The following is a 23420-nucleotide window of genomic DNA, read 5'->3' as shown; positions in this document are numbered from 1 at the left end:
ACACCTTGTTGCTTGCTCATTATAGGGTATTATATTATAAATGCATGCATTATATTATACATTAATTAAATTAAATGATATTAAATATAATTATTATAAATATATAAAATATATATTATAATATAATTTAATGAAAATTATAAATGTTATAGGTAACAGATAGCTTTTTTCCAGGTATTATATTTACTTTTTAGATCTCTGGATCATCTGTAGAGGGTTAATTGTGCTAACTGGAAGGCTAGTTCAAAGAATATTGCAATAGTCAATAACATCAATCCAGGGTGGAAACTTTATAGCAGAAATGTTTGAGTGAATGCATTCAGTAGACATGAAAATTCAATTTTATGAAACCTTTTGAACTTTTATGGAACCTTTAAAAGTTCACATTTGGATTCAAGACATTCTTGATACTCAGCACTCTTATGATGTGAATAATAAGGTTAAATGTAATCATATAGATTAGATATTAGTGTTGTATAGTGTATCTTGTTGAAAAATCACACAAAGGCTAATTATTTGCTGAAATAAACAGGTTTATTAAGAAAGGTACTTTTACAATGAACATTCATATTATATGACTTCAGTAAATGCTCCTTTCAAGTGTTAAAGATTCATTCTTCTTTGACCTGGGAAAGAAGGAAGAGGCAAACATAAGTCTTATTAACAAAAATGTTCTTCACTTTACATAATGAATAGAATACAGATGTGCAAATGTCATACAGGATATGTAACATCAGCAAAATGCAATTATTATAGTTCCATTACATCTGCTGAAATATTCATGCATTTGGATAAACAAGTTGAATAAATAATGGGGAAAAAAATCATCTACTTAGTCTAACCTTTCCAGAATCACGGCTCTTAACTCTGAGCTTGTTAACCTGAGACTCAGAAATGTCAGCACGCTCCTCAGCCTCCTCAAGCTCATGCTGCACCTTCCTCAACTTGGACAGGTGAGCATTGGCTTGCTCCTCCTAAAGGTTTTTTTATATGGTTCATGTATCATGTTTCATCAAATTAGCATTCCAATATAAAAAAATTACAGTGTCAAAATGTTCTATTAGATTTTACATACCACTTCTTCAGACTGCCTCTTGTAGACTTTGACCTTCAGCTGCAGTTTGTCAACCAAATCCTGGAGTCTGGTGATGTTCTTCTTGTCCTCGTCAGTCTTCAAAAAATACACATTTACAAAATTAAGCATTGATCCTTTACTGAAAGTAGGCATTGTCAGTACATACACTAGTATACAGACTCTTTTGTCTGAACAAACTTGTGAGGAATATGGTCATACCTGATAAGTGAGCTCTTTCACTCTCCTCTCATATTTGCGGACACCTTTAATAGCATCAGCTCCACGTCTCTGCTCAGCTTCAACTTCAGCCTCAAGCTCACGGACCTAAAGAAAATATTATTTTTATTCAAACAAATCATAATATAACATACTTCACTTTGCCCATATCATAACTATAAAGAGGCTTACTCGGGACTCCAACTTCTGGAGTTGTTTCTTTCCTCCTTTCATGGCCAGATTCTCAGCCTCATCCAGACGGTGCTGCAGGTCCTTCACTGTGACCTCCAGATTCTTCTTCATCCTCTCAAGGTGAGAACTGGTGTCCTGCTCCTTCTTCAGCTCTTCTGCCATCATTGCAGCCTTTGCATTAATACAGAAAGTCATTAGATCCACACTTTTTTAAGTACGTAAGCGTCTTATGAAACATTTGGCAGCTACTGTTGCTCACATCAGTGATGGCCTTCTTGGCCTTCTCCTCTGCATTTCTGGCTTCCTGTACAGTGTCATCAACTTCACTCTGGACATGAATAAGGTCAGCCTCAAGCTTCTTTTTGGTGTTTATGAGACTTGTGTTCTGCAAAATGGAAAGCAACAGTTTGAACATTTTGAATGATGCTCTCAATTCCCTTAATTTCAGGAAAACAATATGCCCTTACCTGAGAGTGCAACAGCCCAACACGCTCACTGATATCCACTAGCTCTTGTTCAGCCACTTTGCGGCCTCTCTCTGTCTGCTCCAGAGCAGCTCTCAGCTCCTCAATCTCAGCCTGCATCAGATTGTTTCTGCGCTCCACCATGGCCACCTGCTCCTTCATGTCTTCCTGTCCTCTCTGGGCATCATCAAGGTGCAGTTGGGCATCCTGAACATAACAATAGCTTTAGAATGAGCTTTTGATGTGGTTTCTGCTAGGCTGTCCTTACCATATGTTCGATTATTTAAAAAAAAAATATGAATACATCCCAAAGTCGAAAAGAATAATTCCTATGCATACCTTGAGTTGTCCCTGAACATTCCTGAGCTGTTTCTGGGCCTCAGCAGCCTGGCGATTGGAGTGGCTTAGCTGAATCTCCATCTCATTAAGGTCTCCCTCCATCTTCTTCTTGATTCTCAGGGCATCATTCCTGCTCCTGATTTCAGAGTCCAGAGTGCCCTGCATGGATTCAATGATTCTCTGGCTGTTCCTCTTGATCTGCTCCATCTCCTCATCCTTCTCTGCAAGCTTCCGGTCAATCTCTCCCTTGATCTGGTTTAGCTCAAGCTGGATACGTAGAATCTTGGACTCCTCATGCTCCAGTGTACCCTATGACAAATAAAGCAACATTTAAACATAAGAATGAAAATGCACACAGTGTATTGATGAATACAACAACACAGTATGATGGTTCTAGCAAGAATTCTATATTGATCTCCAGATACTCACTTCAGCCTCTTCCAGGGCAGTCTGAATCTCTGACTTCTCAGTCTCCACTGTCTTCTTGGCCTTTTCCAGCTCATGGATGCTCTTACCAGTCTCACCTAACTGCTCTGTCAGATCTGAAATTTCCTCTATAGAAAGAAAAACATATAATATTTATCATAATGCACATTCATTAATCATATGTGCTTACTTTTTAATGCTCACTGAGAATTAGAACATTTAAAGGGATAGTTCACCCAAAAATGAAAATGTTATCATTAATTAATTACTCACCCTCATGTCATTAAAAAACCCGTAAGACTTTCGTTCATCTTTGGAACACAAGTGAAGATCTTTTCGATGAAATTTGAAAGCTTTCTGTCCCTCCATAGACAGCTACACAATTGATTATTTGACGTTTCAAAAAGGTTACAAAGAGATCATAAAATTGATCCATATGAATTGAGCTCTCAGATTTCATCAAAAAGATCTTAATTTGTGTTCCGAAGATGAACAAAAGTCTCACGAGTTTGGAACGACATGAGGGTGAGTATTTAGTAAAATAATTTTCATTTTGGGTGAACAATCCATTTGAGTTTTTTCTAATTTAACGGTTTCATTCTTACGCTGCAGATTCTTGTTCTCTCTCTTGAGGGTTTCCAGCTGATCCAGACTCTCCTCATAGGAGTTCTTCATCTTGAACAGTTCAGTGCTGAGTGAACGAGCCTCTTTCTGAGCACCTTCCAGCTCTGCCTGACCTTCCTCATATTTCTGCTTCCATTCTGCCAGGACCTTTGGTGGAGATATTTTAGGATAGAGTTTGTTTAAAAAATGTTGAACAAAGCCCATTCCAGCAATACTTTACAAAAAGAATATAATATGATTAAAACTGTTTACCTTGTCGAAGTTTCTCTGCTTCTTGTCAAGGTTGGCAGCCAAACCATTGGCTCTCTCCACATCAATCATGAGGTCCTCCACCTCACCCTGGAGTCTCTGTTTGGTCTTCTCCAGAGATGCACATTTGGAGTTCACTGCCTCAATTTGTTCCTCTGCCTCTTGCAGACGCTGAGCCAGCTTCTTCCTGTTAAATAATACACATTATTTTGAATTCTAATCTATAAAATAGCTGTGAGAGTTGGGAATATTATACAATAATTTACATACTTGGACTCTTCAAGCTCCTCAGTGCGCTGGATGGCATCAGTTTCATATCTGGTTCTCCACTGAGCAACCTCACTGTTGGCCTTTGACATTCCCCGCTGCAGCTCAGACTTTGCCTCCTGCTCTTCCTCAAACTGCTCACGGAGCAGGTCACAGTCATGACGGGCTGATTGCACAGCATGGGCCAGTGCGTTCTTAGCCTTAGGGACAAAGTCGCATAATATTAGCTTGTCTCTACAGTAAAGTCATTGACAAATATGTGCATGAATTGATTATGCTGTATTACCTTAACCTCCTCTTCAATATGCCTCTTAAGCTCCTCAATTTGCTGAGTGGAAGCTTGTTTGCCTCTGGTCAGCTGAGAAACCAGAGCCTCCTTCTCCTCCAGCTGACGGCCAAACTCACCTGTATAGGTTTAGATTCACTGTGTCAGACTTTTCTATGTCTCTATCAGTTTATTTCAAAACAAATGGATGTAAGATTTTATCAGTGTAAATGTCATAAATGTACAGCTGAATAATCTTAGTACACTATTATTTTTGATTGATTATTGTTGATAATTATTGTTAATTATTTACATTAATTACTTTTGATATAATATTCATTTGTTCATGAGTTACCATTTTCAGTTTGAAATCTTGCACTTTGAGTACTGAGATCATTTAACTGACGAATGTTCTCGTCATTCTTGGACTTAATTTCACTAAGTTGGTCCTCAAGTGTGCGGCACATCTTCTCAAGATTGCCCTGCAAATACAAAAGTCATTAGATATTTGAAAGAACTTCAAGACTTGTTGTATGTGACCCATGCTGGCAAAATGAGTCACAATGAGCACATTTTCAAAAATGAGTTATTGTTATTTACTTTTATTGTTATTAAAAAAAACATCATGTATGATTTGCTGGAATCAGTTTTCTGAAGGATCCAAAACAAAATCACCTTGCAACCATACCTTAACATTCCTGGTAATACCACCAAATTTGGCACACACCAAATCAAAACCAAATATCTATAGGAAAAATATATATACATTTTTTTTCCATGATACCACAATAGTTTGATTAACATTAATGAGACAGCAGCCTGTATATTGAGACCTACTGTAATTCACATATTTAATATAATGTTATATATCAGATGTTTTTCCCTAACAGTTAACCAAACGTTCACTTAAGGCATAACAGATAATGTTTGTGTGAATATTCGCCAAGACAGATATTTTGAAATACTGCAATTCTGTGTACATGTGTATATCGGGATTCCGTGCTGTCTGAGAGGCGTCTTTGTGCGCACTTTGTGCTTTGTGTTGATCTGTCAGTCAGTGCGAGTAAGATCGTTTTGTTTACATCAGCATGAGTTTAAAAATCATATTTCATTGGTTCAGACTTATGCCATCGAGAATTCGCTATGAATATTAAAACTTGTGGTGAGGGGAAGCACCAGTCGTTGAGTAGCGAGCAAAGAAAAATGGAATTTTTTCATGGATTATTAAAACAAAGGAAAGATTTAGGAAGGTACACCTCTCAAAAAACGTAGAAATAAAGATCATTTTAGATGTTTAATTACTATTTGGAGCACTGGGATCGCTAGAAGAGGGCTTATTGAACAAATTTTTGTTCAATAAAAAATTAAATTCGACCAAAATTTACATTTGTCTGTAGCTCGTAATTAGCACATGCGTATTCCGACTCATTTTGCCAGCATGGATCACATATATTCTTTAGAATATTCCCCAACCTTTGCTTTGGCAACAGCTTCCATGTTGCTGGAAAGATCATCAATCTCCATTTTGAATTCGCTCTTTTCTTTCTCAAGCTTCTGCTTGACACGCTGCAGGTTGTCGATTTGCTCTCCCAGCTCGGCCACAGTGTCTGCCTGCTTCTTGCGGAGGGCAGCAGCAGTAGATTCATGCTGGAGGGTGGACTCTTCAAGATCACGACGCAGCTTCTGGAATTCAGCTTCACGCTTCTTATTCATCTCGATCTGAGCAGAAGTGGCTCCTCCAGCCTCCTCAAGCCTCTCACTGATCTCCTCAAGTTCCCTGGAGAGATCAGCTCTCTGCTTCTCAACCTTGGCACGAGCAGCGCGCTCAGCCTCGATCTCTTCCTCCAGTTCCTCAATGCGGGCCTATGGTGGAAAGTAGATAATTCGATTTTTGGTGATCTGCATTTGATCATAATGATGTAATGTTTGAAAAAATCTCAAAATACCTGAAGCTCCTTGATCTTCTTCTGGAGTTGAGCACCCAGAGATTGTTCATCTTCTATCTTGCTAAGCAGCTGGCTTGTTTCAAAGTCTTTCCTGTTGGTGTTCAACAATAAGTAGTTGTAAAAAAAAAACATAATTTTAAAAAATAAAAGAAATCCAAGATTTCCTGCTTTATTTACTTTTTTATTTTCTCATCAGATTGCTGCTTGTCATTCTCCAGGTCCATGACGGACTCTTGGGATAATTTCAGGTCTCCTTCAAGCTTTCTCTTAGCTCTCTCCAGGTCCATGCGAAGCTTCTTCTCTTGTTCAAGGGAACCCTCAAGCTACAGGACAATTATATATAAAATATGTTCACAGCAGAAAACAGTTGATTTGATGAATTAATATACTTAGTTTACATAATCAACTCACATCATCAACTTGCTGCTCAAGCTTTGTCTTGGATTTGGTCAGGGTGTTGACTTTGTCCTCCTCGGCCTGAAGATCATCCAGTGTCTGCTGATGTGCCTCTTGGAGGGCTTTCTTCTCCTTCGTAAGCTTAGCAATGCTTTCATCCTGAGCTGTCATTTCCTCAGTCAAGTTCTTGACCTGTATGATTTTTTGTTCCAAATAAGCTTAAATATTACAATTCATATTCTATATCAATTTATACAACAGAGATTACATCTAATCTTAAACCAACTCAATTTCTAACCTTATTCTCAGTGGCATGTTTCTCCTTCTCCACTTTAGCCAAGGTGAGCTCCAGGTCATCAATGTCTTTCTTCAGCTCAGAGCACTCATCCTCCAGTTTCCTCTTCTTGGCTGTCAGTTCAGCATTGATTTCTTCCTCATCCTCCAGTCTCTCAGTTGTCTCCTTGAGTTTAGCTTCAAGCTGGATTTTGCTTTTAATCAGACCCTCACACCTCTCCTCAGCATCTGAGAGACCCTCAGATTCCTGTTAGTAAAATAGATTGCTATTTCATTGGAAACAACCTTGCTCATTTTTAATGTAGCCAAAATTCAGTTAATTATAAAATATACTCACAGATGCTACTTGCAGCTGCAGATCATTTTTCTCTTGCAGCAGTGATACCATCTTCTCTTCAAGCTCCTTCTTTTTGGCTTCAGCCTTAACCAAAGCCTCTTTGCATTTTGTAAAGTCCTCTTTCATGGTTGCCAGCTCCTTCTCAGTCTCTGCACTCTGAAGCAGAGGCTTAATCTTGTAATAAACCTTCATCCATGGCCAGTGTTTGACATTCATGAATGAACGGATGTTGTATTGGATGGTGTAAACCGACTCCCTGTGAATAATTCATCATTAAATGGCATAATCATCATTAAGTTTGCACAGTTATCATTGATGTCATCTTTACTCATGACAATAATCACCTCCTCTCCATCATTTTCACATACTCCTTCCTCGTCAGGAAACCACGACAGAGAGCCTGAGTCATTGTGACCAGAGCAGCCAGTTTCTCATCTCGCATCTCCTCAAGAACACCCAGAAGACCAGCTTTGAAGAACACCTGAATTTATGTAAAACAGTAAATCAAAATATATTGATTTAAACTGTCTAAGCTAAATGACCATGATCACTGAATCTTGAAATTTGTAAAGCTAAATATAAACCTTTGTATGTCCAAATCTGTAGTCGTCATGATTAACGTCGATGGATCCCAGAAGTTTCTCACTGGCCTTCTTGTTATCCATAAACTGTCCGTCTGGGATAACACCAGCATTCAGCACCTTGTATCTGTGGAAAATGTATCAAAATACTTCATTTCTTTTAATTAGGAGCCTCCTCGGAAATGTTGTTTTCATGTGGTCCCATTTACCTCTGCTTAAAGTCACCATATTGGATTCTGCTGGGGAAGCCCTTTGTGCAAATTCTGATACCCTCCAGAACACCGTTACACCTCAGCTGGTGGATAACCAGGAAGTTCTGCATGAGACCTATAACGAACAGTTTACACCATGAACTTGGTTATTTAACTTCATCATAGATATTGAGAACCAAAATATTGTTATGTACGTTTAAAAAAAAAAATACTTTACCTGGAGTCTTGGTCTCATTAGGAATCAAGCAACGCACAAAGTGAGGGTGAGTGGCCCTTAAGTTGGTCATGAGTTTGCCCAGGTTCTCCTGTGGAGAATAGAAAAAGGTTGGCATGCTTAGTATTTCTTTACTTTTTTATCAAATAAAGCAATATTGCTGTGATGTCATCTCTATACATACCCTGAACTGGGAGGACACAGTCTGCATGGAGCCACCCTTCTTCTTGCCTCCCTTTTTAGTAGTATCTATTGAGATGAACATACAAAGGAACATGTATAAATGCAAAAACAAGAAAGAAAGTTCAAAACTGAATCAAAGTTTTGTTAAATAGATTTTTTCTTTACCCTCAACATCAACTGGGTAGAGAGAAGCCAGCAGTTTGACAGAAGACTTCTGGTACAGTTGCACAACAGAATCATTCAGTGGATCCTTGTTCTTTTCCAACCAGCCAGTGATATTGTAGTCGACAGTTCCAGCGTAGTGAATCAGGGAGAAGTGGGCTTCAGCCTTGCCTTTGGCTGGCTTTGGTTTCTCGAAAGCTTTGCTCTTGCCAAGATGCTGATCATATAGCTTGTTCTTGAAGGAAGTATCTGAAGCCTTGGGGAACATGCACTCCTCTTCAAGGATGGAGAAGATACCCATGGGCTGTTTATAAAAGAATGTTGTTTATTATCAAAAATAGGAGATTTTGAGAATAGGATCAATGGAAATTAATAAATTTATAAACCATTGATAACCTTCTCAATGAGCTCAATGCAAGAAGCCAAGTCCATGCCGAAGTCAATGAAGTCCCAAACAATGCCCTCCTTCTTGTACTCCTCTTGCTCCAGCACAAACATGGTGTGGTTGAAAAACTGTTGCAGTTTCTCATTGGTGAAGTTGATGCACAGCTGCTCCATGCTGTTGTACTGGAGGACAAAAAATGACAGAAACATTTACTACCTTCTGAAAATCCTTCATTTTGACATAAAAAGAGATAAAAGAATCATTCTTACATTAAAGATCTCAAAGCCAGCAATATCCAGCACGCCAATGTAGAAATTTCTTTGTTGTTTTGTGTCCAACATCTGGTTGATACGAATGACCATCCACAAGAACATCCTCTCATAGATAGATTTGGCCAAGGCGCTAACAGAGTTGTACACCTGTAAGTAGAATAGAGTGGACATTTTATTCTGCTTCTGCAATAATTAGCCAGAATTTTAGGTTAAACACATGGCATGCTGGAAATGTTACTATACCTGTGGCACGGTCTGGCCTTTGGTCACATACTCATTTCCGACCTTGACTCTGGGGAGGCACAAAGCCTTCAGCATTTCAGAAGAGTTCAAACCCAGAAGGTAGGAGATTTTGTCAGCCTCTGTTAAATACATTTTAAAATAAATTATCTTTGCTCTATAGAGTCTTTTGTGTAATATTATAATAAATCAGGCACCAGGTACTCTTCATTTTATTTTCAGATTTATTGATATGCACACACCTTATATATACTTATATTTACACAAAACATTTTATACACAGTTTATGTGGTTTATCAGTAAAGTCGATGCAACGGTTACTATTTTAAAGCCCAGGATAACACAAGTCTCACCCTCTGTGCCATCAGGCTCAGCCTGCTCCTCACGCTGCTTCTGCTTGAACTTCATGTTACCATGATGAATCACAGCTCCAGTGAACTTGTAGATGCACACTTTATCCTCACTTGTGAAACCAAGAATGTCAATAGCGTCCTGTAAATTACAGATAATAATAAAATATATGATTTGCCATATTTAAATAGAATGTCAATATTCAAATAGCAATGACTCACATCAGTAGCATCCAGCTCAACTTTATCATCAATGCTGGCCACTGTGATCTGACCCTGACTGCACATGGGGAAGTCATAGGGGTTGGTGGTGATGAGCGTCATTTCTGTATAATACACAGCATTTATGAAAGAGCATCTTGCAATATTATTTGAAACATTTTATGAAATATGTGCACCTACCAACAATCTCAGGCTTATGGTTGGTCATCATTTGGTAGAAGATGTGGTAGCCTCTCTCATCTGGAAGCTGGAATGACACTCTAGACTTCTCCAGCAGATCTGTTGAGAGAATATACTTGAGTCACAATCATCTGAAGAGTGACAGATAAAGACAAATGTTCAGGATGGATCAATGAAATCATGTCCACCTACATGTCTCAATGTCAGCACTAGCCAGTTTTCCAGTGGTGCCGAAATGAATTCTGATGAATTTACCCTGTTCAAATCATAATAGCATAATAGATAAATAATAATTATTATAATCTCTTACATTAATTATTAAAATGTAACACAACTGACCATATGTACTGTAAATAAACAGTAGTTAACTTACAAAACGTGAGGAGTTGTCATTTCTCACAGTCTTGGCATTACCATAAGACTCAAGCAGAGGGTTGGCAGCAATGATCTGGTCCTCAAGAGAGCCCTGTGATGTTTGAAGGGTTTTCATTTATTTTCAATTGTTTTTCTATTTCATGACTAAACACAATTTATAGGCATTTCACAAATTCACATATCGTATAGTTTGTGAGATGAGTGTAAATCATCACCTTTTAAAATAATATACATGACATAGTTTTGTATCTCGTACCTTTATTTTACTGGCCTCTTTCTTGATACCTGACACTGCAACTGTGGCAAAGTACTGGATGACACGTTTCGTGTTCACAGTCTTTCCAGCACCAGATTCTCCACTGGTTTATAAGAGATTAAAAGACCAAAGATTGAAAAACATGTGGACTTTTCAAAGTATATTCAATCTTTGTTCAATCTTAAAATCTATTTAGTAAATATCTCCATAAATGTTCCATCTATGTTATACTTTTCATTTTTGTCTTAGTCTGAAATTAAATTAAAATACTTACGTGATTAGGACAGACTGGTTTTCTCTATCTGTCGATTGAAATTTGTAACATATCCGGTAAATATTTATTATATTAAAAGCAACATCTAATTCATCTTAATGAATTCTATAGAATTCAATTCCATAATGTCTTACCAGTCTGCATGAACTGATAGGCATTGTCAGAGACAGAGAAGATGTGGGGTGGGGCCTCCATACGCTTTTTGCCTCTGTAGGCAGCCACCACTTCTGAATCATACACTGGGAGCCACTTGTAGGGGTTCACAGTTGCGCAGAACAGTCCAGAGTAGGTCTGAAATGAGCAGAGACATGGTCAGATTCCAACAACACAGAAAAAAATGAACTTAAATGCTTTTTATGTCGTTTCAGAATTTACGTAGATCATCCACGCAGCATAACGCTCTTTGAGGTTATACAGCACAGAGGCTTCATTGAGATGGGTCATCATGGCCATGTCCTCAATCTTGTCATACTTGGGAGGATTCATTGGGTAGACATCTTCTTCCTTAGCAACTCTCTCCTATAAATTTGATAAATTAGATATTAGATATAAAAGAAAACAATGTAATAAGTAATTTAATGAGCATCTAACATGAAATGAAAATTCAAATTGACCTCCTTAGTATCAAGCAAAACAACTGTGACTTTGCCACCGTCTTTGCTCTTGATTGTTCCCTTGAGGTACAACTCTTTGACATCAGCCACATAGCAGGCAGCCTTGCCATCAAATGGTTTGGCCTGAGCCTCCATTCTCTCCCTCTCAGGCTTACGAAGGTAAATGGCAGCTTTGCCATAAGCGGCCATCTCTGCGTCCGTACTCATGGTGGCGGCTTACTAAAGAGAGAAAATATCAACTTATCCATTACAAATTTCATAAATATTCAACAAAGGCAAGACACATAAAATATAAACACACATTAATTGTGTTAGGAAAGAGGCATACTACTAAGTTTAGGCTTACACATGAATACAGACACATAAAACAATACTAGATAGACATTTAGATAGCAAGCAAGAAGCCATTAATGGCAAAAATGTCAATTGAATATGTCTTTCTGGTGATGAAATTGAAATGCTGGTGTCAGGGGACGGCACATACATTGCAATATGAATTGGCATTTATGAAGTTTCAGGACAATACAGAGATTTTCACTGCCGACTATTAGTCTTACTTGTGGACTCTCAGCCCGAGTGCATCCTCCTGCTACGAGTATGAATGAAACGGACATTACATTGCATGTGTGTACTCACTAATGCTCACAAAGAGAGCTAAAGATAAGTTTTTCTCCTCTGTAGATAAGTGTACTTTAATTTTTTTCTCTTAATGGATGCATAAGATTTCCTAACAAATATTAAGAAATTTCTGTGACAGATTTTTTTTATCATTAATTCAATATTTTATGATAAAACTTAAAGACATTTCTAATGATTTATGTTTATGCAAATGTCATCATGGATTATAATAGCAACACTGCATCCCAATTTTTTTATTTAATCAGACCAACAGTTCTGTAGTTAGAGCCAATTTCATGTTTCGTTCTATTATAGCATCATTAATTCGCCCTTTCCCGCTTCTTTTTCTGTTTCCACAAACTTGAGTCTGCACAGAAATGTGTCAAATGTCCTCTATATTTGGGCCAAATTTGTATAACTTTCCCACAAGGGTTTTTATGGGCTCTCATAGACTCAAAAGTGGAAGAAGAAAAACAGAATTCAATACAACACAATAAAAAACAAATACAATAGGTGCCTATGTTTGGCACATAAATAAAGGGTCAATGGGACCCCTTCCTTAAATTCATCTTACTAATACATTTTAAATAGATTTCTTTGTAAATAAATTACATAAGTTTTTAAAAACAGCAAGCTTCTCCAGTTTTTGTCTATAATACAGACTATAACAACTGTTTTCATCTACCCTAATCCACACACTGAATCTTAAACTCACTTGCCTTTTGTCCTTGAGACCAGATGAAATGTTCACTACCCTTGGATTAAAAAGATCAATTCATTAAAATGTATTAATATAAATAAAAACACAATTACTTTGAGTACAGACGCATAAGTGATGATGTTAAATTCCTTTCATTCACAGTCAGCATTGGGTCTTACCACTTGATGGAACTTCTGAGGTCTTCTCTGCATCTCTTCTGGTGTACCCTCTTGGCTTTTATAGAAGTTGATCATGCACACGAAGCAGAATCTATTCATGGGCAACCTTGAGCTTTCTTGACCCATTTTTTTGACCCATGAGCTTTCTTGACACAAGAAATTTATGGACAGACTCACAGACATCCTACCTAATTAAATCAGTTATAAGTCAAACATTTAATGCTTCAAAATATATAGGCCACAGCTTCCATCTCAAAGTTCATGTGTATTATAATTATTTATTTTTAGTCTATTATTAGTCTATTACTATCTTACTTTGACATATGACACACACTGAAGTAAATAAATCCTTTTTTGGGATGAGGGTACATTCAGCCACCCCTCTCCCTTTTTTGAATCGGAAAACATTTCACCTTTTCACCCATGGAAGTTCTTGTAGCAGGCTAATGGGGCAGCAATTGGGCTAAACAATAAAATATGTTACAGATTTGACAAGATATATAGTTCAAGAATATAGAAGAATATAGAAAAATACTGTAAAACATGTCTAATACAGTGAAAACACACAACAGGTGTCAGTTCCCTTTCAGTCAGTCACGTTCGACGTAGTCGATCATGTCGACTGAATGGAATCACGCCAGGGAGCCAGTCATCTTCGAGTAGTATACAAACGAGCCAATGGACATTGGCCTGCATGAATTGCATCACACGCTCCGCATTTTTTCTAAGGATTGTTTTGTTGACGGCCGGTTGAGGGCGGAAGTGGTGAGTGCTTCACTGAAAAGTGTTGCCGTGGTTATTCCCATGTGTGCTCCGGCACTGGTAACGGATCACATTTCTAAAAGAGCATCACAGGTGTGTGTGCGTCTTTTTAAAGATGCCATTCCATCCGTGCGTTTCTGGGTGCGGTAGGGCTCTGTCCCCCTCTGAAAGTCACGATAGATGCATCATGTGTTTGGGCTTACAGCACGCTGAAGCAGCTTTCATGGATGATTCATGTTCTCATTGTGGGAAAATGATCATCTCGGTGTTGAGATCGAGACTCGCCTTCGTTAAAAGCGCTCTAGAACATCCTCTGGGTCAAGCGCGGAGCGCCGCAGGATGTGGGTGAGCTGAGGATTACGGTGAGGGGAAATCTACCCGGCAAATCCCCGTGGACCTCTCTTACACTGCAGCCGGTGGAGCTCCCTGAGGAACGTGCTGGTCCCTCTGTAGTGGACCGACCAGTTGTTTCATTCGGGGCTCTTCCAGAGGACAGGATGTCCATCGCAGCATTGGAGGGAGAGCTGTGCTCTGGACATGACGACTCGGCTCCGTTGCCTCCCTCTGGGAAGGCAACACTGCCCGAGCCAGATCCTGAGATGTCAGCTATGCTGAAAAGGGCAGCCGAGGCGGTAGGGCTCGTCTGGAATTCTCCATCGTGTCCTGAACTGTCTCGGTTGAATGATTGGTTTCCAGGGGGTGGTTCTCGGCCCAACGCCCCGGTGCCTTTCTTCCCTGAAGTGCATGAGGAGCTTACTGGGGGTGGACAGCACCTTTCTCTGCCCGAAACCGCCTTGGTAGTTCCTCCTCCCTTGATGGAGGTGCAGCTAAGGGTTACGAGGCGATCCCTCCAGTGGAGCGGTCTGTCGCGATGCAACTGTGTCCGGCGACCGCCGCCTCATGAAAGGGAGATCCTCGTCTCCCCTCTAAGGCCTGTATGTTTTCGTCTGTCCTTACGGGCAAGACTTACAGAGCTTGTGGGCAGGCTGCATCTTCACTGCATGCTATGGTGCTGCTTCAGGTCCACCAGGCCCAAGCACTCATGGATATGCATGAGGGTAGCTCAGACCGTAAGCTCATGGGTGAGCTTCGCACTGCAACCGATCTTGCCCTATGGGGCAAGAAGGTTTTATAAGGCATGCAGTCGGTCTGGCGATGTCCACATTAGTGGTCCAAAAGCACCATCTCTGGCTCAACCTGGCGGATATGAGGGAACAGAAACCAACTATTTCCCAGGTTGGGTTATTCCCAACAGTTCTCTGCTGTCCAAAAGCAGATGGAGGCCATCCGGCTCATCCTGCCCTGGCGGCCTGGGGCAGTTCCTCCGCCTGCTCGCCGCCGAGGGTGTCCATCTGCATCTGCCTCTGCTCCCGCTGAGTCATCGCAGCAGCCTCCACCCAGATCTCAGCGTGGAACTGGGTGCAGACGTGACGCCCCGCCCGCTCCAGGCACTGCCAAGCCATGTGGTAAGTGCAAGCGCTCCTGAAGCGGGCCACTCAGGGATGGAGTGAGAGTTCTTGGAGATGGTCACCGATCCACTCCCTTCCTTCGGTGGAGGACCGGGGGGAGTCTTTGTTGTGTATGTCTGTTCCGCCGCTGGCTCCCGTAAAAGTGGATGGTACCTACAGCGGTACCTACATTTTCAAAGAAAGAGCAATTTCCTCTGTTCCTGAGCCCAGAGAAGTTAGCTAGTGGTGTGCGACCCTGACAGCCTTCAGCTACCTCTGATTCACCAGCCTACAGTGACGGCAGTTCGAGGACCTGGTTTCACTTTCTCACGCTTCGCTGGGGTCTTCTAGAAACAGTTAAGTATCGCACTAAACACACTCAGACCCTGTCTCTGGCCGCCTTCGGCCTTTCAAGCTTTGTCCCTGTTTGTTGCCTAGAGTCTGTGGTGTCCGCGGTTCCGCTGTTTTGCCCAGTTGTAGCACTACATGTGATCCAACACATGGCTGATCCAGTGTTTCCTCCATAACTACAGATTCGGCTTCATGAGCTGGCTTTGAGTGCGTTCGAGGACCCGTTTACACCCCGTTTACACCCGCATTCTCTGCCGCTACCTAGAGACAGGTGTTTTACAACTCAGAACCCCCTTCGGGCCTTCCGAGCTGGGTCCCTGTCTCTAACCCGCTGCCTCACTCTGATACATTAGCCCCCTGTGTTGGTCTGTTGTAGCACCAAGAGTGCTCCCGACCGACTCAGCTGGTTCTTGTGTCATCAGACTTGGCTGAGGCGATTCAGTTCGTCCGGCACCCGCCTATGTGCAGCACTGTTTGTTACACATCTGTGTGCAGATAGTGCTGCCATATGTGCGGTCATCACTTCCTACTGGTGAGGGTTGCGATAGAGCTGTTCCTCCAGCCAATATGAAAATACTCTTCTAAGTGAGGCCTATTTTTCATTGTACTCAATGTATAGTGAGTTCGAACATCAGGGATCTGTGTGCTTGTTTCGGGCCCTTTTTCTAAGCCCCCGTTCAGGTTACTACACAGTATGCATTACTAATACCATTCCTGTGAATGGTCTGCAGCGTGGGACCTGAAGGACACGTATTTCAGATATCCACTCCTCCGTAAACATGGGTCATCCTGTGTCTTGCGTTGAGGGGTCGAAATCTCAGTACAGGTCCCCTCCCTTCAAGTGCTACATAGCCAACTGGGTCTTCAGGTCAACTGGGAAAAAGTAACTCGTCTACGGACTGAGAAGCTTTTTTCCAGTACGGAGGTGGACTTGGTTTTCACGTTTCTCATGAAATGTGTCTGGTCAGTGCTAGAGGTGAGAAAGGGTCCCACTGAATAAATTTCAGAGGCTCCTGGGGCATATGTGAGACGCAGCCATATATTAACAGCTTCCTCCATATGATGACCGCTTCAGCACTGACTTTGTAACCAAGTTCCTAGATGGCCATGGCAGAGCAGCAAGCTCTGTGTGTATTAACAACAGCTGGTGTGCTGCCAAACTCTCAGCAGTGTGCAGACTTTTTGCTTCTCTGGGCTAATCGTCCCTAGAACAAATGTCTATTAACACTAGCTAACAGGGGCCACGTATAACGGGCATGCAGTCAGGAGGGCTTGGGCATACCTCACACGCATTGGCATTCAATTGCCTCGAGTTGTTAGCAGTTTACTTGCTTGATGCCACTGCTCAGCAAGATGCACTGCCCAGTACAGCGACCGTTGCTCACAACACTTCCCTCGCATGTCACAACTCGCCCACCAGCTCCTCCTTTGGGATCAGAAGCTCCTTAGGTCGCTTCTTCCACTTAAAATTCCAGCCTGCTCAATTGTGCAGCCCAGGTGGCTTCACGACAGCCTGTTGCCTAGGAGAGTGGAGACTCCATCCCCAGGCGTTCCAGCTGATCGGGATATCTTCGGGGCCGCTTATATCTGTTGCCGCTCTGATTTGTTCCCTTGCCAGTTGTTACTCCCTTAAACACGGAGACACTGGCTCACAGCTGAAGCCAGGGTCTGCACAAAGTGCGTTAAATAAAACCCCACTGAGCCCTCTTGCACATCACTGTGTTAAGTACAGGAAAGAGGAACAGATTCTTTAGTTGCCCTGTCATGGCCCAACTAGGACCTTGTCCTCTAGACAGCCTTCCTGACCCATTCCTCTGAGACTCCTCAGGGATGGGGCACCATTGGCACCGAACCGGAGAAATCCAGGTTCCGTTGTGGTGGTTCAGCTATCTACCTCTGATAGAGCCAAGATACTATTAGTTCTGCGAAAGCTCCCTCTTAAATGAGGCTTGCTTATGGTCTGAAGTAGAACCTGTTCATTGTTGGTGTTCTTCTATTAAGGACCCCCAAGAGTTTTTGATCATTTCTGTGCTTCCTTCCTGCAGAAGAGCGGTCGGAGTGTGGCTGCTCTGCTCCACACTCAACTGATGTTGCCCTTAAAGCACATCAGGATGCAGTTGAGATATAGGGAGTACGACTTGGTCATCAGGTTCCTGAACGGTGCAAGGAGAGGAATCTTCCTTGCTACTCCACTCTTAGACCTCCCCTGAGTACTTCAGGTAGTTGTGTTAAAAATCTATTGTAAGAAACAGTTCTCCAATTTGATTGCTCTATCTAGAAGGTGGGGGACCTGCACACATTTTCGGTCAACGAATCATGCCTGGTTTCGGGCTGGCTAACTCCCACTAATTAGACCCTGGCCTGGATATGTGCCCAAGGTTCCTACCTCTCCTTTAAACGGAACCAGGTGGTGAGCCTGCAAGCGCTGCCCATGGAGGAGGCAGACCCAGCCCTGACTTTTCTCTGTTCCTCCCACGCTGCGGTTATTAGGACAGAATGCAAAGTCGCAGGACCTCTCTGGCTCTTGTCTGTCCCGGAAAACCGGCAGTAAGGAAGGCGGCTTCCATGCAGAGATTGGCCCACTAGGATTAGTGTGGCCTTCATCTTGGTGAAATTCCAAGGTGCACCGTGCCCACCTGGGTAAGGAGCTCCTCCATTAAAAGAGTGAAGCTCCTTCCTGGGCGTTGTCATGAGTGCCTCGCTGACAGATTAAGAGTTGTGGGCTGGGCGACACCGAACATGATGTGTTTAGGCCGGTTGCTTAGGCGACTCCTTTCACTTGAAGCCAAATGTACCTTAGCCCAGTCGGCTTGCTACGCCATTCCCCTCCTATGGGCTGGATAAGTTCGCTTTTTGCTCCAGTGAGTTCCCCTTCCGAACCCTGTTGAGTTCCTCCTCACCCCCTTCGGTGTTGGACGTGGCAGAGCGTCTGATACTAGGCCTATCACTTGTATGCTTGTGTAAATTGTGTTAGGTGGGGCCCATATGTTGTGATCCCTACGGTGATCCCATATGTGTTTCTTCCACGGTTTACTCCCTGCGGTGAGCCCGTGTCTTCCTTGGCAGAGCCCGCTCTGCCGTCACTGACCGGTTGCGCCTCCCCCTGTTCTGGTTGGAGCCACCTCAGTGACATGCCATATGTTGTTGACACACTCGGTCTCTCTCGCGCACTGTCGCTCACTTGCGGAGTTCAAATTTGTCCAGTCCGGCGCCTCATAGACAGAGCGGAGCAAGAGCAGAGCGGAGCAAAAATAAAAATAAAAAAAGAGCAGAGAAGAGCGGAGGTAGAGGAAAGACCATCGGTGAGACCCGTAACGTTGTTCTGAAAAACATGGCAGAGGCAGAGAAATCAGTATGACCTAAGTCATCCAAGGTGTGGGAGCATTTCACACTAAATAAACCAAAAAAGTGTGTTAATTGCAAGATATGCAAAATCAACATGGCATGGCACGGGAGCACCTCGGCGATGATTCAGCACCTAAAACGTAAACATGTTGGAGTCATGGGTGAGGAGGAAGCGAGTCCAACAGCAGGGTAAGTCACTACAGAATCCTACTTTTGTTCCGTTTTGAAGTGAGGAACGTAACGTCCCTCCAGTAGCTCTTCTGGTGCTGGTGTTTACTCGTTATCCAGCTTGACAAGCATGACAAGTTAGCATTAGCTCATTAATAACAGTAGTAAAGCAGGGGTGGTATAGTTTGCAAGACACGTTTTTATTCACTCACCTTTTTTGGCCCATTAATTTTTCAATCTGTTGTCATGTATATATTCTGTGCTTTGTCCCATGTCGGTTATTATTGACAAATATGTTTGTGCGTGTTGTAACGCTACTTTTTAATTTCATTTTAAAGTTCTTTTATAGCACTTGGTCATCTTAAGCTGTGTTTAAATGTGGTGTATACAGTACTGTAAATTAACTTAACTTGCACTTACTACAATGATGGTAATAATTTAATGAATAAGCTTCAAGTGAACTGTGTGTGTGTGTGTGTGTGTGTGTGTCTTGTCTGTAATTGCTCTTTGGGTTACTTACCTTTACACAACTAGTAACTAAAACAACATGTATGCAAGTATGTATTTAGTTAATGTAAATTGTGCTATTACACATACTCATAATATCTTTTTGATACCAGAAAAAAACAGCAAACCATGAGAGGCTTCTTGATGGGAAATGCATCATGTACACCACAGCAAGCCGCTATCTTGACAGATAGTATCCTCAACATGCCTGTCACTGACATGAGGCCTCTGTCGATGGTTGAAGATAACGGCTACACTCTGCCCTCCAGGACCCACTTCACAAAGAGGAGAGAAAATATGAAGAGAAAATATGGAGAGAAAATATGAAGAGACATTCAAGGAAGTGAAGACTGCAATAAACGCCAACAACAGCAAACTTGCTCTCACCACTGATGAATGGACAAGTGTAGCAACTGAAGCCTACCTTGGCGTTACATGCCACTACATCACAGATGACTGGGAAATGCAGTCAATCTGCCTCACCATCCTGCCACTGCAGGACAGACATACTGCATCTAACATTGCAGAGTGGTTGGAGCAGGTAGTGGCCAGATTTGAAATTCCTCCTAGCAAAATCATTGCCATAGTCCATGACAATGGTGCTAATATTGTGGCTGCGGCAAATATCCTGGAAGAGAAGCATGGGTGGTCCTCTGTCCGTTGCACTGGCCATACTTTGCAACTTGTGATCAATGCTGCGTTGAAGCATCCAAGCATTGGAAAAGCTGTCGGGGCTGCAAGATGTCCGGTAGAACATTTTAAGAAAAGCGAGCTAGCCAGCAGTAAGCTCAGAGAGAAACAACAACAAATGGCCACACCAGAGCACAGCCTTGTTCAAGACATAAGCACAAGGTGGAATAGCACATTCTATATGATAAGCCGACTGCTTGAGCAAAGGTGGCCTGTAACAGCAACACTGTCCGACAGCTCTGTCACACAGAGAGGCAAAAGGTACCTGGATCTGAAACCAGACCAGTGGAGCCTGCTGGAAGAGCTTTCAACTGTCCTCAAGCCTTTTGAATGTGTCACTGTATTCATGAGTGGACAGAAATATGCAACAATATCTGCAATACCTCCACTTGTGAAGGGGCTGTTGAAGTCCACCCAGAGTGCTGCCTACGAGTCAGCCCCGCTGCAGGCTTTCCAACTCACTGCTGTGCAGCAGTTGCAGGAGAGATGGAAAAGGGAGACTGCTTTCTCAGATAGAGCACCAAACACAGTGATTCTTGCGATGGTCCTTGACCCAAGGTTTAGGAAACAGAAGTTTCTTTCACCTGATGAAGTCCTACATGTTCAAACTAAAGTGCAAACAATGGCACTTGAAGAGAGAAGGAAGATGGATGTGCGGCAGCATGGCAGTTGCACTGTTACTACAGCTACTGAATCAACACCTTTAGTCACTCCACTTGACTCACTTCTTGGTTCTGATGGTGAAGAAGAGGATAGAGCAGGCGAAGCTGAGGATGTCCACACCCAAGTGAGGAACGAAGTCCTCACATACTTTGGAGAAAAGAGCCTTGCCAAGGAAGAAAACCCATTACTGTGATGGAAGGCTAACAATGACAGATTTCCCATGTTGGCCAGGCTAGCCAAGTCTTACCTATGCATCCCTGCCTCCTCAACACCATCTGAGCGGCTGTTTTCTGCAGCAGGAAACATAGCCTCCAAGAAAAGAGCGAGCCTGAGCCAGGAGCATGTGGACATGCTCACATTTTTGCATTGCAATGCAAAGTGTCTGAACAAAGGGTGTGAGAGAGAGTGAGTGTGTGTGTTTCTGAATGTGAGAATTTGTGAGTGTGTGCATCTGTGAGTGTGAGAGTTTGTGAGTGTGCGTCTGTGGGTGAGTTTGTGAGTGTGTGCATCTGTGAGTGTGAGAGTTTGTGAGTATGTGCATCTGTGAGTGTGAGAGTTTGTGAGTGTGTGCATCTGTGTGTGTGAGAGTTTGTGAGTGTGTGCGTCTGTGAGTGTGAGAGTTTGTGAGTATGTGCATCTGTGAGTGTGAGAGTTTGTGAGTGTGTGCGTCTGTGAGTGTGAGAGTTTGTGAGTATGTGCATCTGTGAGTGTGTGCATCTGTGAGTGTGAGACTTTGTGAGTGTGAGACTTTGTGAGTGTGTGCATCTGTGAGTGTGAGACTTTGTGAGTGTGTGCGTCTGTGAGTGAGTTTGAGTGTGTGCATCTGTGAGTGTGAGAGTTTGTGAGTGTGTGTGTCTGTGAGTGTAGTGAAGAGAACAAGTTCTTGCATTCAAACAAATCCTGTTTTCCAGAGGTGGACAAAGTACACAACTTCCTTACTTGAGTGAAAGTACAGATACTACTGGTCAAATATTACTCCGTTACAAGTAAAAGTTGTAAAGATCGATTCTCACTTAAGTAAAAGTACAGAAGTACTCGTTTTTAAAAGTACTTAAGTATCAAAAGTAAAAAGTAAATGTCAATGCATTGTTTTATTATTGTTGCATTGTTGAATGTAATACTTACAGTACCTTATGCCTCTGAATCTATGCCTGCCTACCCTCATATCAATATCACATTTATTTCTAGAACACAGTTCCAGTAGTGGGATTGAATATGAGATTGAATAAGTGCATTCAATAACGTCTACAATGGTTTCGGACAACCAAATTCCCTCAAATAGTGCCCTTGGCTTAGTTTTTTGGCTTTGACGTCAACCCGACTTTCATTTCCAACCAAAATCCAACGTCTGTCCGACGTCGGGTTCTGACGTAAATCTGACGTTGGGTTCTGACGTAAATCTGACGTCGGGTTTTGACGTCAACCCGACTTTCATTTCCAAACCAAAATCATCCCCTGACTGACGTTACTACTTTCTACTCAAGGACCTTGACAGAAATGTAGTGGAGTAAAAAGTATGATATTTGTATTTCAAATGTAGTGAAGTTAAAGTAAAAAGTTTCCAGAAAAGATAATACTCAAGTAAAGTACAGATACTCAAAAAGTGTACTTAAGTACAGTACTCAAGTAAATGTACTTTGTTACTGTCCACCTCTGCTATTTTCTGATTTGTATTTTTCTTTATTTTTTTTATAAATGATTTATTGTTCTGACAGCTCAGGTGCACTTTATTTAAAAAAAAAAGCCTATATAAGCATATATATACCTCCCATAAGCATCAAGTTCCCCTGGTTTTTCATTAAAACTAAAATACTAGAAAAATAATTTATTAGGTAATATGTATATATTTTTAACAAAGTATTGCGCTGCTACTTCAAATTAGATCATTTGCAAATTAGATCATTCTGAAGGAATTTACAGACCGCAACGTCACGTGTGACTGGCCAACTTTTTTTTTTTTGCGTGCAAATGATACGCACTGTAAACCCCCTGGGTAGGATTAGGAACTCTCATCACGGTAAAACGCAATGGACAAGCGTCACTCTTTTAATTTAGTAATTACGTTAATTTAAATGTAATTCTCTTCAGGGAAAACCAATCAAGGAAAACATATCAGGGCTCAACATTCAGACTGTTCTGATTCGGGTTGCTATATCATTTCTAACTGATTGAACTTTCGGTTTTCCTAAAATGATGATAAATACTCTGAAAAATCCCATTACTTACATTGATCGAATGTTCAAGTGAGCCATGGCTGTTAAAATTCTAATTTAAACACCCAGAAGCCCATTAGACTCAATTAAAAGTACCAAGGGTCAGAGGGTGACCACAACCATCCTCTCACTGGCAACACTCTTTGCCTTCCTCTGTGACTACTAA

General features: G+C 41.7%; 1 protein-coding gene across 5 annotated transcripts in view; it reads right to left on the bottom strand.

The window, feature by feature from the left end:
* Window positions 1-512: 512 nt before the first annotated feature.
* Window positions 513-23420, bottom strand: part of LOC311081628 (myosin heavy chain, fast skeletal muscle-like) — a 50920-nt gene continuing 28012 nt past the window's right edge. For 2 of the 5 annotated variants that reach the window (XM_084112211.1, XM_084112207.1), the window contains exons 2-40: window positions 11611-11829; window positions 11372-11515; window positions 11131-11287; window positions 10997-11024; window positions 10723-10825; window positions 10465-10557; window positions 10284-10347; window positions 10092-10190; window positions 9912-10015; window positions 9693-9831; window positions 9343-9461; window positions 9097-9246; window positions 8839-9009; window positions 8446-8746; window positions 8282-8346; window positions 8101-8188; window positions 7881-7998; window positions 7675-7798; window positions 7435-7571; window positions 7091-7346; window positions 6758-7000; window positions 6475-6651; window positions 6241-6386; window positions 6064-6154; window positions 5591-5980; window positions 4473-4599; window positions 4139-4257; window positions 3856-4052; window positions 3589-3772; window positions 3318-3483; window positions 2716-2840; window positions 2287-2595; window positions 1951-2154; window positions 1743-1868; window positions 1484-1654; window positions 1295-1399; window positions 1076-1171; window positions 843-974; window positions 513-626 (exon numbers count right to left, since the gene is read on the bottom strand). In XM_084112211.1, the coding sequence (XP_083968337.1) occupies window positions 612-626; window positions 843-974; window positions 1076-1171; window positions 1295-1399; window positions 1484-1654; window positions 1743-1868; window positions 1951-2154; window positions 2287-2595; window positions 2716-2840; window positions 3318-3483; window positions 3589-3772; window positions 3856-4052; window positions 4139-4257; window positions 4473-4599; window positions 5591-5980; window positions 6064-6154; window positions 6241-6386; window positions 6475-6651; window positions 6758-7000; window positions 7091-7346; window positions 7435-7571; window positions 7675-7798; window positions 7881-7998; window positions 8101-8188; window positions 8282-8346; window positions 8446-8746; window positions 8839-9009; window positions 9097-9246; window positions 9343-9461; window positions 9693-9831; window positions 9912-10015; window positions 10092-10190; window positions 10284-10347; window positions 10465-10557; window positions 10723-10825; window positions 10997-11024; window positions 11131-11287; window positions 11372-11515; window positions 11611-11817 (5790 nt within the window). In that variant the 5' untranslated portion in view covers window positions 11818-11829 and the 3' untranslated portion in view covers window positions 513-611. Of the gene's footprint in view, window positions 627-842; window positions 975-1075; window positions 1172-1294; window positions 1400-1483; window positions 1655-1742; window positions 1869-1950; window positions 2155-2286; window positions 2596-2715; window positions 2841-3317; window positions 3484-3588; window positions 3773-3855; window positions 4053-4138; window positions 4258-4472; window positions 4600-5590; window positions 5981-6063; window positions 6155-6240; window positions 6387-6474; window positions 6652-6757; window positions 7001-7090; window positions 7347-7434; window positions 7572-7674; window positions 7799-7880; window positions 7999-8100; window positions 8189-8281; window positions 8347-8445; window positions 8747-8838; window positions 9010-9096; window positions 9247-9342; window positions 9462-9692; window positions 9832-9911; window positions 10016-10091; window positions 10191-10283; window positions 10348-10464; window positions 10558-10722; window positions 10826-10996; window positions 11025-11130; window positions 11288-11371; window positions 11516-11610; window positions 11830-12167; window positions 12200-12943; window positions 12984-13107; window positions 13226-23420 lie in introns of those variants that run through there. The other 3 variants (XM_084112210.1, XM_084112208.1, XM_084112209.1) reach the window with 3 other exon arrangements.

The sequence above is a fragment of the Abramis brama genome (genome assembly GCF_963993115.1).
Source record: "Abramis brama genome assembly, chromosome: 4".
Taxonomy (NCBI): domain Eukaryota; kingdom Metazoa; phylum Chordata; class Actinopteri; order Cypriniformes; family Leuciscidae; genus Abramis; species Abramis brama.
This window is presented reverse-complemented; position numbering and strand designations above follow the sequence as displayed.